A 14,614-nucleotide genomic window follows, 5' to 3' on the forward strand; every position below is an offset into this window, starting at 1 on the left:
ACTCAGTTTCTTCTTCTGTGAGTTAGATAAAACATTATTTACTTCCTAGATTCAGGACAAGGGTGAAAAAATCTGTGGACTCCACCTCAAAGAGGCAGTTTATTTTGAGTCAGTAGGCATTCAAGCCTTCAGCTTAAGCAAAAAAGCAGTTTTCAGCATTTACCGAATAACAAGGGTCTGTGTTGCTTGCCTCTGTGAATTGGATTCCCAGAGGGCCTGACGCACAGCAGTTGCAGGAGGCACTCTCTGGGCTGTGAGTGGCATCCACTGAGGGAGCCCACTTGGGCTGATGGCCTTATTTCCTCTTGTCTGCTTTAGAAAGGGACCACCATGAAAGGCTTACAGATGACCGGGCCCATTGCCACACACTCCCTTGAGTCGGCCGGCCCCCCTGTTGGGAAGAAGGGAACCTCAGCTCTGTCCGCCTTGTTGGAGATGGAAGCCAGTCAGAAGTAAGTGCCTGCTTGGGAAGAGACTCATCCCCACCCCACAGGCTCCACAGGTTTTCAGTGCCTCACCTTGTGAGTGGGGGTGAAATACAATTTCTATCTGCAAGGAGCCTGAAATTAAGAAAAAGATGCATACATGAGCCAGAAAGCTGGGTTAATACCTGGTAAGTGTCAAATAACATGAAATATGCCAGACATTATAAGCGTGCAGTCTGGGGCTTAATTTGAGCTACAGATACATTTTCTTTGGCCCACAAAGTGAGGTTTCTATTTGTTTCTTTGTTCTTTTTTAATAGATTTTATTTTTTTAGAGCAGTTGTAGGTTCAAAGCAAACGTGAATGGAAGGAACAGAGATTTCTCATATACACCCTGACTCCCACACCTGCATTGATTCCTCCATTGTCAACACCACCCTCCAGAGTGGTCCGTTTGTTAGAATTGACAAAGCTGTGTTGACACATCATCATCATCCAGTGTATATTCTGTGGATTTCAGACAAATTTATAATGACATGTAGCTACTGTTACAGAGTAGTTTCACTGCCGTAAAGGCCCAAAATATTTTTAAAATAGCTGAGCCACATTTTTTAGTTCGGAGATTTTGAATACAAATCTGGATTTTACAGGAAATTATATAGTATACACAACATGATACGTGATTATATTATATGTAAAACCATATATTATAGACAATATACACAACACTGTATTATAGATAATAGATAAAATCCAATCTTTTGAGAAATAGAAGAGCCTCAGTTATAGTGCTGCATGCATACTCACGTGCCTACCCCGCCATGGGAGGACTGGTGCTTTAGAATGGGCACATGCCCCCTGGTTTATTGGAAAACCAGCACACCCTCTGGTCTTGGGCTTGCCCTGTTCCCTCAGGCATGTGACCTGGCTAGCTTCTCTAGGCATTTGTGTGGTCCCTTCATAAACAGTAAGCACTCCATTTCCCAGGATGCCAGTGGGGCCATATCTTGCCTGGGAGGGCAGTGACAGCATCACAGGAGGGGGGATTTGAGTTGGCCTTGGAGGAAAGGAAGTATCTATACAGAGGGACAAGGAGGGAACTTGGGCAAGAGGAGAAAATACCTCTGTGTGCAGGTGGCACCCACTGTAGGAGCCTTTCCTGCCCCTCTGTCCTTCCAGCCAACTCAGATTCTGTGCTTCCCAGCATCTCGGGCCAACATGCATCAGAGCCTTTACCAGAATTCTACCAGGGTTTACTCATGTTCCCCCTGGCTTGCCTGTGCTCTGAGAGTAGAGGCTGTGTGTTGTGCCTGGAATATAGGATGTGCACAGTAAATAGTCATGGAATGATAGAGGAAAGGATACTGGGGGTCCCTGTACAGGTGTTAGGGGAGGCTAGACCTTGTCTCTCTGGTGTGAGAGGCCATGTGGTGTCCAGCAGGTACCTGTGTCCATTAGGCTTTCCACGTGTCACGTCGAGTGACCTTGAGGCATAGTGGAGTTGCAGTTGGACAGACAGGTGGGAACATGGATGCCAGGCTATCCTTGCATGTTCTCATAGCAAGAGGGATCCTTTGCAAGTTTTTTTGTTTTATTTTAATGGAAAATTTCAAACAGATAAAGTAGACTAGTATAATAAATCCCTGTTTACCTGTCATGGCAACTTCGATGATTATCAACTCATGGCCAGTCTTATTTCATTTATATCCCACTTGTTCTCACCTTCCCTTTTTATTCTTTATTAAATTTCAAGCATCATATCTCTTTATTTAAAATATTTCAGTATATATCACTGAAAGAGAAGTACCCCTTTAAAAAAAGTCCCAATACTGTAATTTGTCTAAAAGATTATAGTCATTCCTTAATAGCATGAAATATCCAGTCAGTGTCTTTGACAGAAGTGTTTTCAGAGATGAGCCCCATGTATAGGAAGGCCTGGGACGTGGGCCTCAAGAGACAGAGACTCTTTGGCAGGCTCTCAGTAGTCAGGCAAAAGGCCACAGAAGATGGAGAGACGGTGATTAAAAAAAAAAAAGGAAAGGAAGGGAGACAGGGAGAGAAGGGAACCTGGCGGGGACACTGGGGTGGTAAATGAGAGGAAGAGAGCACATGTAGGCTGGGCTCATTACTGAGGGAACTGGGTCCTCTTACCTTCGTCTGACCAAGGGAAGAGCTCAGAACTCAGCCTGGCAGGTCCTCCCTATAACTAATCACAGATCTTTCCTGCTAGAAAAAAGAACAAGGAACATATGTTGCTGGGAGGGGTGTGAAGCTGGGGGTGGGGGTGGGGATCTTATTTTGTCAGTGAGTCACCATTTAGTATGCTCCAAGGAGCAGCTTTCTGCTCAGCCTGGAAGAAGCAGGGTAGTTGGGGTGGGAGTGTCCCCCCCCCCCCATGTGTAGGGAGAGACTCTCAGCTAAACCCCCAGGAATAGGCAGGACAGAGAGACCCAAGACTTATTCTCTCCCCAGATGACTGCTCTTGGGTGACTTGCTGCGTTTTCTCAGTGCAGGAGGTAGAGCAGAGGGAGCCAGACCTTTATATAATGTTTGCTCACATAGCATTTTTTATTTGTGTGCTTTTCTTTTGCTTTTGCTGCACTGAGCAGATCCAATTTTGTTTATTATGAAAAACAATGCTATAGCGATATGGAAAAGAATTTTTAAAAATTTCATCTATAGTCCTGCCATCTTAACCATAAACTGTGTTTCTTTCGTTTCTCTTCTAGTCTGTATCTGGGGTCAATGTTTAGTCAGACTCTCGTGGAAGACAGAGGCCCCCAAAGTCTCAGCCTTCTGCCCATTGTCTTCATGACTGGGACCAGTCTGGGCAGCTGGTGCTGGCCCAGCTGCTCCTCTTAATAGATGAGCATAACCTGATGACAGCTAAGTCAGGGCAGAAACTACCAAAAAGCAGTTGTCACTGCTTCCATAGAGGCTTGGCCGGCAACCCCATCCCAGCAGAAGGCAGCGTGTCTCTCTGTATGTTTTCACATATACATATGTATAGTAGAACTGCTCGTTTTCGGGCAGGTCCCCTTCTTCTGAGCCATCAGACAAGGAGCCTCCAAACAGGGTTTTACTCGCCTCTGAATCCCTGATTCCTAGTCCACAGTTCCCCACAAGGAAGACAACTCAGTAAATGGGAATTGTCATGTGCATCTGAGGGGACACGGGAGGAGGTGGGAGGTGGTAACCAGGGCTTCCTGTCCCTGCAGCCTTGGGGAAGTACGAGAGAATGTCACAGTGTACATTTGTGAATGAAGCTCAGAGGAAAACACACTTCAGTGTGATAGAGACAGTGTGGTGTAGGGACATGGGAAAGAATTGAGCATTAGTTCTGCTTTTCCTCTATGAATTACACCTCAGAGTAACAAAGTAATTGGTGTAGGGAGGTTTGTGTTTTTTCAGTATTACAGCTCATAGGTACAGAAGGAATGATAGACTATTACCATGTCTGATCTTTAATGAACTTCTGGATCTAACAGCGTTCACCAGTGGCCATTAATACCACCAGAGAGAGAGAGGGCCAGACATTACAGGCCTCCAGATAGAAGTACACAACACCACTTAGGAGTTCTTGCCCAAAGTTGAACCTGAATCTGCTCAAGCCATTAGATAAAACTTCTAGTTCTCAGGAGGTAGGAGGCAGAGAGGAACATGATAAACAGTAAAGGGAGAAAATCAGCCCATCCAGCCTATGTGAATTTACAGGACAAATGAGCTACTTTCTTCGATAAATAAATAAAGATATAAAGATATAAAGAGAAATGAAGAGGAACTTATGCCTTAAAAGAGAGTTAAGAGACATAACTTAGTGCAACGTAGGAACCTTAGTTGAAACCTGCTTTGAACAAACAAACTGTACAAGTGATTTTTGGGAGACAGTTGAGGAAATACTTGATACTAGAAAATTAAAAATTTTCAAGTGTATTGGAGTTGTGGTTGTGTTTTTTCACAAGTTATTTTCTTTTAGGGATACAGTGCATACTGAAGTTCTTAATGGGTGAAATAATATGTGAGAGTTCTGCTTCAAAATAATTGGGATGTGTCGCTAAAGGGTAGAGATGAGTCATAATTGGCCCTAAGTATATAATTTGTAGGGACTCATTATCTTAGCTCTTTTACTTGTGTTTGAAATTTTTCCATAATAAAAACTAGAAAAAAAAAAAGAGTGTAACAGGTTACCATGGAAACTGATTTTTAATCTCTGGTATGAAATTACTTGACAATCTGTAACAAACATGTCAGAATTTGAGAGTAGGGAAGTCTTACAGACTGGGTTCTTGGGGAGGCAGACTGTGATGGAGTTTAACATGCAGGATTTTTTTTTTTTCCTCATGCAAGATGTTTATTAAGGAGAGTCAGTGGGATAAGCATGTGTAGGAAGCAAGAGTGGACTGAGGGAGAAGCCCAGGTGCAGCATAGCCCCAGGGACAGCTTTGGGCCACCTCTGGAGCTAGAACAGCCTTCAGAGATGAGCCCAGGTGGACCAACATGGCCAGACCTGCACACTTCCTCATGGATCATTCATTGTCTATGGGCTGCTCTGGGTGGTGTGGCAAGAGCCTGAACAGGCTGCTGTGCAGTTGGGGCTGTCCCCGAAGGGGCTACAGGTGAGCTGGCTGGACAGTATGCCCAGCTACCATGACAGCAAGGCCACAGCAGAGGGACCTGGGCAGTGCCTGACAGTGCCCACTGCAGGAAGTATATTTTGCAATAATAACGAAGATTTAAGACTATATATAACGTGAGACTTCTGGAATCTTCCAAACAAAAATTCAGTGATGTGTTGAAGCAGTCTAATTTGGGGGAACATTTAAGTTATGATAGCTCATAGTTATTTTTAGTACAGATAGAAGGAAAATAAACGTGGAAGTATACTTTTATGTACATCAGAGCTGAGAGGGATAAGATGTTCTAAGAAACCATTGTTGTCTCTGGTTATGAAATAGTGTCTGTTAGATTCTGTTAGATTTGTGTGGCTGGGGGGCGGGGTAAGGATATCAAGTGTGTGCATTTGAAAAATTAACATGTAAACCTTTGAAATGTATGGGGAGTCAATTCATTTCCCCATCTAGTTTATGCCATGTTAATGCAGCCCTAATTTTCAGAATGTGCTTCTGCTGGTATATTTAATACAAACAGAACAAGTCTTCCCAGTGGATTAAAAAAATGGTGTTCTTGGGCGCCTGGGTGGCTCAGTGGGTTAGGCCGCTGCCTTCGGCTCAGGTCATGATCTCAGGGTCCTGGGATCGAGTCCCGCATCGGGCTCTCTGCTCAGCGGGGAGCCTGCTTCCCTCTCTCTCTCTCTCTGCCTGCCTCTCCATCTACTTGTGATTTCTCTCTGTCAAATAAATAAATAAAATTTAAAAAAAAAATGGTGTTCTTGGGTGGAGCCACTCACACCATGTTACTTCACTTTTCAAAGTAATAGGTACTGCCATAGTGCTTCTTAAATTGGGCTCTTTTCTTATTTACCTTGGGGGACTGGTGATTGTCCAGGAAAATGAATGCAGTTAAGGGTATTGTGTTGGGCCTGAGAGAGAAACAAAGCAGAAGTCTATATTTCAGAGGTGACAGCTGACCTGTCTTCATTTCATCTTGGCTGACATGGCCCTTTACCAGGGGCTTTCAGCAAGCTACAGGCGTGTTTTTCCATCTTTCAGGTGTTTAGGAGAACAGCAGGCAGCTGTGCATGGTGCCAAGAGCTCCTCCCAGCCAGCTGAGAGCAGCAACGTTGCCATGACTCCCACCTACGTGGACAGCCCACGAAAGGTAAAGGGGACCACTCCAGCAGGGAGCTGCCTTGTGCTCTCAGGGACCCGAAGTGGAGAAGAAAATGAAGAGTGATTCGAATCCAGGGATGAATGTGCTGAGGATTTGTATGAATTCTACCCTGAATCCTCTTAAGCATTGCCATTTCTGTAGAAGCCGTTTCTGCTCGAAGTTGTAAGGAAGTTAGCTGCTAGATAAATGCAGATATAACACAGTCAGGCTAAACTATATTGGTCAGGTCCCAAGATCTGGCTTGAGCTGTGAAATTGGCCATCTGGTTTTCCTTCAGCTACATCTTTGGCTCTCCCAGACAGGAGGTAGAAAGCTAGTGGGGTAGCTCCTATGAGAGCTCACTCTTTGATAAAGAAATTCCTATCTGTTTGCTTAAACTCCTGAGAAATATAGTCAAATGGAGGCATCCTGTGGGGGAAAAGATCAAAATATGGGGCCTTGGGCCTCTCCTATAGAATAGTAAGTACAAAACTCCATAGGTCAGGCTTTTTGTATCCTTTAAGACCGATACACTTGGCTCTGTCTACTCATTCAGGGAAATTCAGAATGTGAGATCATCTGGTATGGGAGTCAAGGTGAGCTGACTATGCATTGTCTTATCTGGTCTCTATCACTAGAAGATGAAGGAGATTCAATAGATGTATTTTATTTTTCAAAACTGTGGCCAACTTTCATGCTTATAAGTCTGTATATGTATTTGTATTTTTAAATTTCACTTCCATATCTTTTTTTTTTTTTTTTTAAAGATTTTATTTGTTTATTTGACAGACAGAGATCATAAGTAGGCAGAGAGGCAGAGAGAGAGAGAGAGAGGGAAGCAGGCTCCCTGCTGAGCAGAGAGCCCGATGCGGGACTCGATCCCAGGACCCTGAGATCATGACCTGAGCCGAAGGCAGCGGCTTAACCCACTGAGCCACCCAGGCGCCCCTCACTTCCATATCTTAAAAATGTCCTAGTCAGTTAACTATTTTTTCAAAACATGATTTAAAAAAAATACACAATATTTCATCATATAGATAGACCTTCATTTATAACTTACTTTTTTGTTAAAAGTGTAGATGGTTTCTTTACCAAAAAGAATTTTGGTAATTATTCCTTAAATTTTTACCGTTATTCTGCACTGTATCACAATTATAAATAATACTGCAAACAGCACCCTTGCACATAATTATTTGACCACATCTCTTTTTATTTCTTTGGGATAAATATATCCCATGAGGATGGAGGGATTAAAATCTGAGAAAGAGTATCATCTGAGACTATAGGCAGCTTATATATTCTCTAGACCAGAGGTTGTCAAATCTAAATAAATATTTTAGGCTTTGTGAGCCAAGAGGCAAGATCAAGGGTATTATGTAGGCATTTTTTTTTTTTAATGTAGGTACTTCTATATTCATTTAAAATTTTAAAAACTACCCTTAGCTCAGAAATTATAATAAACCAGTAGCCAGATCTGCAGGCTGTAGTTTGCTCACCCAGCTCTAGGAAGTGACTTTACGTACAGTCCCAAGGATATGCAGTCTCTGCATAAGGAATGATCTGTCAGTTAAGAAAGAATCTTTTCACGTCTACGTAAATCTCAGCAGCATTAGCCCGTCTGATTCTCTGTGTTCTAGTGGAGAAGGGACACAGATGAAACAATGAGATTGCAAAGGCGCCCTGCGTGCTGCCCGCTAGCTGTTACCCATACTTATTGCCATCTTTGAGGATTAGAACTAGTCCCTGGGACAGGCCTGAGAAGTAGAGAACTTATAGAACCACAAGCAGTAAGGTTAAAATGCACCAATGGCCAAATATTAGATTGCTGTTCAGAACATTCTTCTCATTTTCCAAATGAATGCTAAAAATCCACATGGATGATTATCATTTGTGGCCGATGTAGATCCCCAAGCAATCAAAGGGAAGTGAAGGTCTTATGAGATGGTCAAAGGGAAGACCTCTGGGTGACATACTCAGAAATGCCAACAGTGTCTCCAGTCAGCATCTTGTGTTAGGAGGCAAAGAGTGGTCCCTGAACTTGCATCTCCACAGCCACACATTCCCATGATTTTTTACTTGACTTCAAAGTGGTTGATCGGGAAATGGCAGCAGTATGGATGAAATGGACCCTCACATAGTTCAGTGATTCTACTTTGAGAATTGGAGAAAAGTTGTAAGAAAGCAGACTTTCAGATTTATCAAGTGCCATTTCTGAATTTCAGTGATAATGTGGAAAAAGTAAAAGTATTTGGAAGGGACAAGAGGACACTTAATGATTTTAAGAAAGATGGAAGGAGGGGTCTTCGGGAAAGCCATTTTTGTTTCAAATACATGGAATCCTGTACCCCACAAGGGTAGGGTTCAGCAGGGAAGGCAGCTTGAGAGCTCTCCCACCTCCCCTCTCCCATCCTATGAGTGCTTATGTTTCTGACACTATGTGTATTTCAGCTTCTTGGTTATTTTGTTATACAACCAGTGGAGGAGAAGGTATTGCTGCTTCTGGATCCCACCTTTGCCTGCATTGAATCCTTTTCTCCCATCTGGCTGCCGTGTTTATTAACTGAAGACCTCAAACCTCTGTATCTCCCCAAGAGGGCTGCTGGTCACCCAGCCAGGTGGGAGGCCAGGAAGTGACCCCTACAGGCTTTTCCCCCACCTCCTCACCAAGCAGCTCTGTGGCCTTTTCCTCTCCCTTGACATAGGTCTGAAGAAAGTTCAGAGCTATGTGGGAGGGTGCAACATCCAAGTGAGGCTCTGATGAGACCTCAGGGAGCTTGGACACACCTTCTATCCCTGTGTTTGCTCCCACACAGATGGGACATTCTGCCTGGGAAGGTGTGAGTTCCTGCTAATGCTTGCATTTGGATATAGTCTTTCTGGGTGGATCGCTCTCCCCCCCCCCCCCCCCGCTTTCTCTCTCTTTTTGTTTCCTCTCCATTCCCCTCATGTGCCCTTGTTTCTCTCCTTCCCTCCTTGTTTTTATTTTTATTTTTTTCTTTCATACCCTTCTCTTTCCCCTGATGGTTCACCACGGGTCCACATTCGTCCCTTCGCTCCCTTGCATTTGCTGCTGCCACCGCTGCTTCCTCCTCCTCTGACTTCAGGACGGGGCCTTCTTTATGGAGTTTGTCCGCAGCCCGCGCACAGCATCGTCTGCCTTCTACCCACAGGTCAGTCAAACTCTGAGGGCTCTGCAGCTCGTGCATGCCTGTCCCATCAGCAGAAGGCTTCTGCTTGGCTCTGAACAGATAGACTTGGGCTGAAATTGAGTTTGAAGAGCAGCTGAAATTGAATTTGGCCTCAGAGGTGTGCATTCCCTTCCATTGGGTTGGTGGCGACAAAGGGGAATGCAAATGATGAATGCAGGAGAGCAGAGGAACCATCAGCATCGATGCTCTTGTTTCCCGAGTCTGCTTCTTTCTGCCATGTAGTTGCCACCAATTCTCTGCCACATCAGCAGCATCTTCCCTTTCAGGTGTTTTGTCCATCTAATAGAAGCAATGTGAAATATGCTTTCTTAAGAACTGAGCACTTACTTTTTTCCTCCTAATGCAACCTGATAAATTCATAGCAGTGTGGCAGGAAGTGGTCAAAAACAGCAAACATTTATTAATAGGGCATACGCTTCATCATAGGTTTAATGATGGGTGACACTGGGCAGCTTGCCTCGCCTCTGGACTTCCCTTAACTCATTTAGTCCAAATAAAGGGTTTGAACCAGACCTCCATAGGCCTTCCAAGACTAAACAGTCTTGGAAGTCTTAGTTGCTCTGTGCCAAACACATAGTGTTCTCTCATCTCATTCTCACTACCTAACCTGTGAGTTAATTTATCGTAAGTTGTTAACATGGAGAAATTGAAGGACAAAGAAGTTGTGCTTTACATAGTACAGGGTTGAGCTGGGATTTAAATCCAGGACCAACAGGCTTGACTTGTGACCCCTGCTCTGTGATTGGCTTTAGTAATTACTGTTCTGACAGGACCTAGGGGAAGGGAAACCAGACTCTATACCCTTTTTCAAGGCCCCTAAATATACGAAATTGACTAAGTTACAGAGATTTGAAAGAATTGAGAGAGTTTAGGGATGCCTGGGTGACTCAGTCAGCTAGGCATCTACTTCGGCTCAGGTCATGATCTCAGGGTTCTGGGATTGAGTCCCACATTAGGCTACCTGCTCACCAGGGAGCCTGCTTCTCCCTCTTCCTGCTCTGCCTGGCATTCCCCCTGCTTGTGTGTTTTTTTTTTCTCTCTCTCTCTTTGGCGAATAAATAAAGTCTTAAAAAAAAAATAATCCACAGGGCTTATGCAGAGAGAGATGGACTGAGGAGGACAGGACTTTGGAGGTTCAAAGGCAAAGGTTAAGGGATCCCTATCTGGTGATATTCAGAAAGCCAACATTGATTTAGTCCTCACTCTGCCAGCTACTGTGCAAAGGGTTTTGCACACGCAGTCTTCTTTGAGGTATTGGTGTTATCCCCCCGTTTTCTAGATAAAGATACTGAGGCTTAATACATTACCTGGTCAAAGGCACACAAATCGTGAGTGGCTGAGCCCCTGCACCATTTAGCACACGTACCTGGAGGGAAAGGGGGTAATGAGCATTGGAGTCTTCCCTTTCTTAAGAGGTCAGATGATGCTGTGCTTGTCTCTGCAGGTCTTCAGAGGTCTGCACTTGCCTCTTCCCAGTGAGCTGTGTCACCCTGGGCAAATCCCGATGGGGATCTCTGAGTTCTAATCAAGAATCTCTGATCTCTGAGTGTGGGAGGCACGCTGCATTTTTGGTTTAAATCAAACTCAGGGTGGACTTATTAACCTTTTACTTTCTAACAAGAGACTGTTATGAAAAGTTTTTGACTTGGATTAGAATTTAACATAAGAAAAATCAGCTGAGCCAGAAGGGAATTATTTTATAAGTCCCATAACGATGTAGCAGTCCACACAGCTTCACTTGGCGGATTTCCAGGTGAAACAAAAATGGACAAGTTCCCACAGTTGGAAATCACGTATAAAAATGAACTGTTGGGAGAGGCACACGAATAAAGTTTGTATTAGTGACCAAGTATGTTGTTAAGCTTACACATAAATCAAAAGATTGTCTCTGCTCATATATAGTAAGGGATCCTCTATACTGACACAAAATGAGATTGTGCTCAGTTTGTTTTTGTTTGGTTTATTTATTATTGTTGTGTTAAAATATACGTAACATGGAATTTGCTGTGTTTGTTTTCTACCATGATATGTGGAGAGTGGAGTGGGGCACTGGAGTCAGAGGGCTCCTTTCAGATTTCGTCTTCAGCACTGTACCAGGGAGCTGCTTTAGGCATGTGAATTAACCTCCTGAACTTCAGTTTCCTCATTTGAATAAAAATATCTTCCTTGTAGGATAGTTTTGAGGATTATAAAGAATATGCATTTCTCAACAGACTTCAAGGGAATGAAATCCCATAAAGCATTTTTCTGTGCACCGAGCAGTTAAGTAACAGGTCAAGGACAACTAGGTAACTAGAAGAGCCCTACATATTTGGAAACTAGGTAACGCACTTCTAATAATGCCTGAGGTAGGGACAATGTCGCAGGCTGCATGGGATGTGGTGGCTGGCTAGTGGCTGGGATTAGCCTAGGATTCTTACCGTGCCAGGTTTCTGTGTCCATTTGGGACAGCTGCTTATTAGAGCCTATTCGCCATTCCAGCAGCCTCTGCTCTCCACCCCAGTTCCCAGACCAGGAACCGCAAAGAATGGGTCATGAGCTCCTTAAGAGACTGGTGCTACGTGTTAAAAGACTGTCACTCCCTACTGAGCACCTGGGTGACTCAGTTGTTTGGACATCTGCCTTCAGCTCGGGTCGTGATCCTGGGGTCTGGGGATCGAGCCCTGCATCAGGCTCTCTGCCCAGTGGGGAGCCTGCTTCTCCCTCTCCCTCTGCTTGCCACTCTCTCTTTCTCTGTCAAATAAATAGATTTTTTAAAAAATCTTAAAAAAATAAATAAAGACAGTGTGTTGGCTCTGGCATCAGACTGATTGTGAGCCTTTTGGCAGCTGCACTAACCTCCCTGAACCTCAGGTTTCTCATCTGTAGAATGAATGGGACTAGTCATGTTTTCTTTGTAGGCTTGCTCTGAGAGGGAACTGAAATGAAGCTTCTGTGTGATTAGTTTGGACCCTGGCATGTAGTACCTTCCCCCATACGTGTATCTGTGTGTGGGAGAGGGAAGGGAGGACGGGCTGAGGGTACCAGGTATTGACCCAGCTTGATTGGGCCATCAGCTGTTTTTCCTGAGTGTGTGTGTGTGCGTGCATAAAAATGCACTGGACCTGGGTGACGTGTCCTGCGCCTTTTATCTCTGAAATTCGGGATGACCCTGTAGGACCTTGCAATGTAAGTCCTCCAGCTCTGAGTCGCCAGGACTTTGCCTGTGATTTTTGCCCTTCACAACAGCTTTCTACTGACAAGGGGTTCCTTCTGGTCAAAGGGGGTAGGAGGGAATCACCCTGACTCTGACTCTGCTCAGGGAAGAAAGTGCCTGTAAAATTAAAACAGACAGCAATGTGCAGAGGGTTCCAGGTAACAGGGCTGTGCACCAGCCGTGGAAACTAGTTCCTTGTGCCACCAATTCATCATTCTAATGATAATGAACCTGTCACTCTATCTGATAACCGGAACAGAGCTACTCAGTGCTTTCTGGAAATCGATTTTTATCATCACAAACTGACACAAGCATTTAGAGGGCATGAGAAGCCCTTGGTAATGAAATTTTCCTCAGAATTCAGCCTGGTATCTTTAGTCTGTGGTTTGGAGCTGGAGGGAATATCATAGTCAAGAGGACAAGCCCCTGCCACCTGAGGCCTGAGTTTATGTTAGGCTTTCTTCCCTCCCCCATCCTCTGACCCCCAGCCCGTTACTCTCAAAGCAGGCATGGGTCTCAGGGGCTCACCCCAGCAAGGACTCACCTCCTTTTCTCCTTCATTTTTATCACCAGTCCCTGTGACCATTTCTCACGCTGGTCCTGAAGGAGCTTCCAGCGTGGTTTCCTTGCTTCCATCCTGGCTCTTGGCAGTCTGTTTCCCAGCCCAGGGTTTTGCTGTAATGGAATACCATAGACTAGGGGCTTAAGGGGTGCATTGGCTTCTTCGAGTTCTAGAGGCTGAAAAGTCCAAGATCAAGGTGCCAACACATTCGCTTCCTGGTGAGGGTCTCCTTCTGGCTTGCAGATGGCCGCCTTCTCTTATGTCTTCAGGTGGCAGATATAGAGAACTGTGGTCTCTCCTCCTTTTACAAAGACATTTATCCCATTATGACTTTACCCTCCTGCCCTCATCTAAACATAATCAGTTCCCAAAGGCCCTACCCCCAAATATAATCACATAGGGTTTAGGGCTTCAGCATGTGAATTTTGGGAGCACATATTCAGTCCTTAACATGTGGCTTTCTTCCTTTAGGATAAAGGCCAAAATCCTTATGATGGCCTGGAAGGGCCTGCATGATCAAGGCTTTCCCTCCCTTTCCAACCTCATCTCTGTCATCCTCTTCGTCACTCTTGGACTCCAACGACAAGAGCCTTTCTCCACACTGCTGTAGGCACTAAGTTTCCACCCACAGTGCCTTGGCATGCACTGTTCCCTCTGTGCCTGGTTAACTCCAAGCCATCTAATCAAATCCTACATCTTAAAGATTCATACAGCTCCCGTGCCCCTCCTTTCTGCTCTAATCCTGGTTCCACTTCTGTGTTTGTATGGCTGGGATTTGATTAGTGCCCAACTTCATGAGACTATAGGCCTGTAGGCTCCCATAGGGCAGCTGCCATGTCTGTGTTGCTCACCGTTGATTCTTCAGCACCTGCCTGGCATTTAGGAGGAACTCAGTAAGTACTGCCTGAGATATACTAATGGGGGAGATAGACACGAAAATGTTTGTTTGAACAATGGAACAACAACAAAAAAAACAAACCCAAAAAACCCTTTTCTTTTCTGTGGATAAATTAATTTCTTTTCTGTGGAACCATTTTGGCTTAAGTATGTGGGGGATTGGAAAAGGCTCCTAGCCCCCAGCAGGTGTGCCCTGTGATGGCCCCAGAGATGCTCCCATAGGCCCCCAGGCTGTTGCAGAGTGCACTTTGAAGCCACAGCTGTTAGGGCCCAAGTTTTTGGCATGCTTGTGGGAACCCAGGGAAGTCAGAGTCAGTGACCAAAAGTGGACTTTTTACCCTTTGATCTGTTTTCTCTCTTTGGAGACAAGAGTGAACAAAAGGCTCATGTCCCTGGGGGCTTAGTTCTACCCTCCCCCCAGAGGACCTTAGGGTCATATTAATCAACAGTTGCCCTCACCTAAACTCTTCACCATCAGTCAGGCTCTTATCAGAAATCTCTGTGCAAGGCTTTTGCCATGAGCACAGTTTTACCTGCAGGACATTCATCTCATTCC

At 44.7% G+C, this 14,614-nt stretch overlaps 1 protein-coding gene across 13 annotated transcripts in view; it reads left to right on the plus strand.

Moving 5' to 3' along the window:
• The window catches only part of DEPDC5 (DEP domain containing 5, GATOR1 subcomplex subunit), a 137,138-nt gene that overhangs the window by 93,729 nt on the left and 28,795 nt on the right, over positions 1 to 14,614 (plus strand). For 8 of the 13 annotated variants that reach the window (XM_045067719.1, XM_045067747.1, XM_045067927.1 and 5 more), the window contains 3 exons: positions 319 to 452; positions 6,095 to 6,203; positions 9,299 to 9,364. In XM_045067719.1, the coding sequence (XP_044923654.1) occupies positions 319 to 452; positions 6,095 to 6,203; positions 9,299 to 9,364 (309 nt within the window). The remainder of the gene's footprint in view (positions 1 to 318; positions 453 to 6,094; positions 6,204 to 9,298; positions 9,365 to 14,614) is intronic. The other 5 variants (XM_045067779.1, XM_045067833.1, XM_004766362.3 and 2 more) reach the window with 1 other exon arrangement.

Source organism: Mustela putorius, unplaced genomic scaffold (genome assembly GCF_011764305.1).
Source record: "Mustela putorius furo isolate JIRA1106 unplaced genomic scaffold, ASM1176430v1.1 tig00000081_pilon_pilon_pilon, whole genome shotgun sequence".
NCBI classification, from domain to species: Eukaryota; Metazoa; Chordata; class Mammalia; order Carnivora; family Mustelidae; genus Mustela; species Mustela putorius.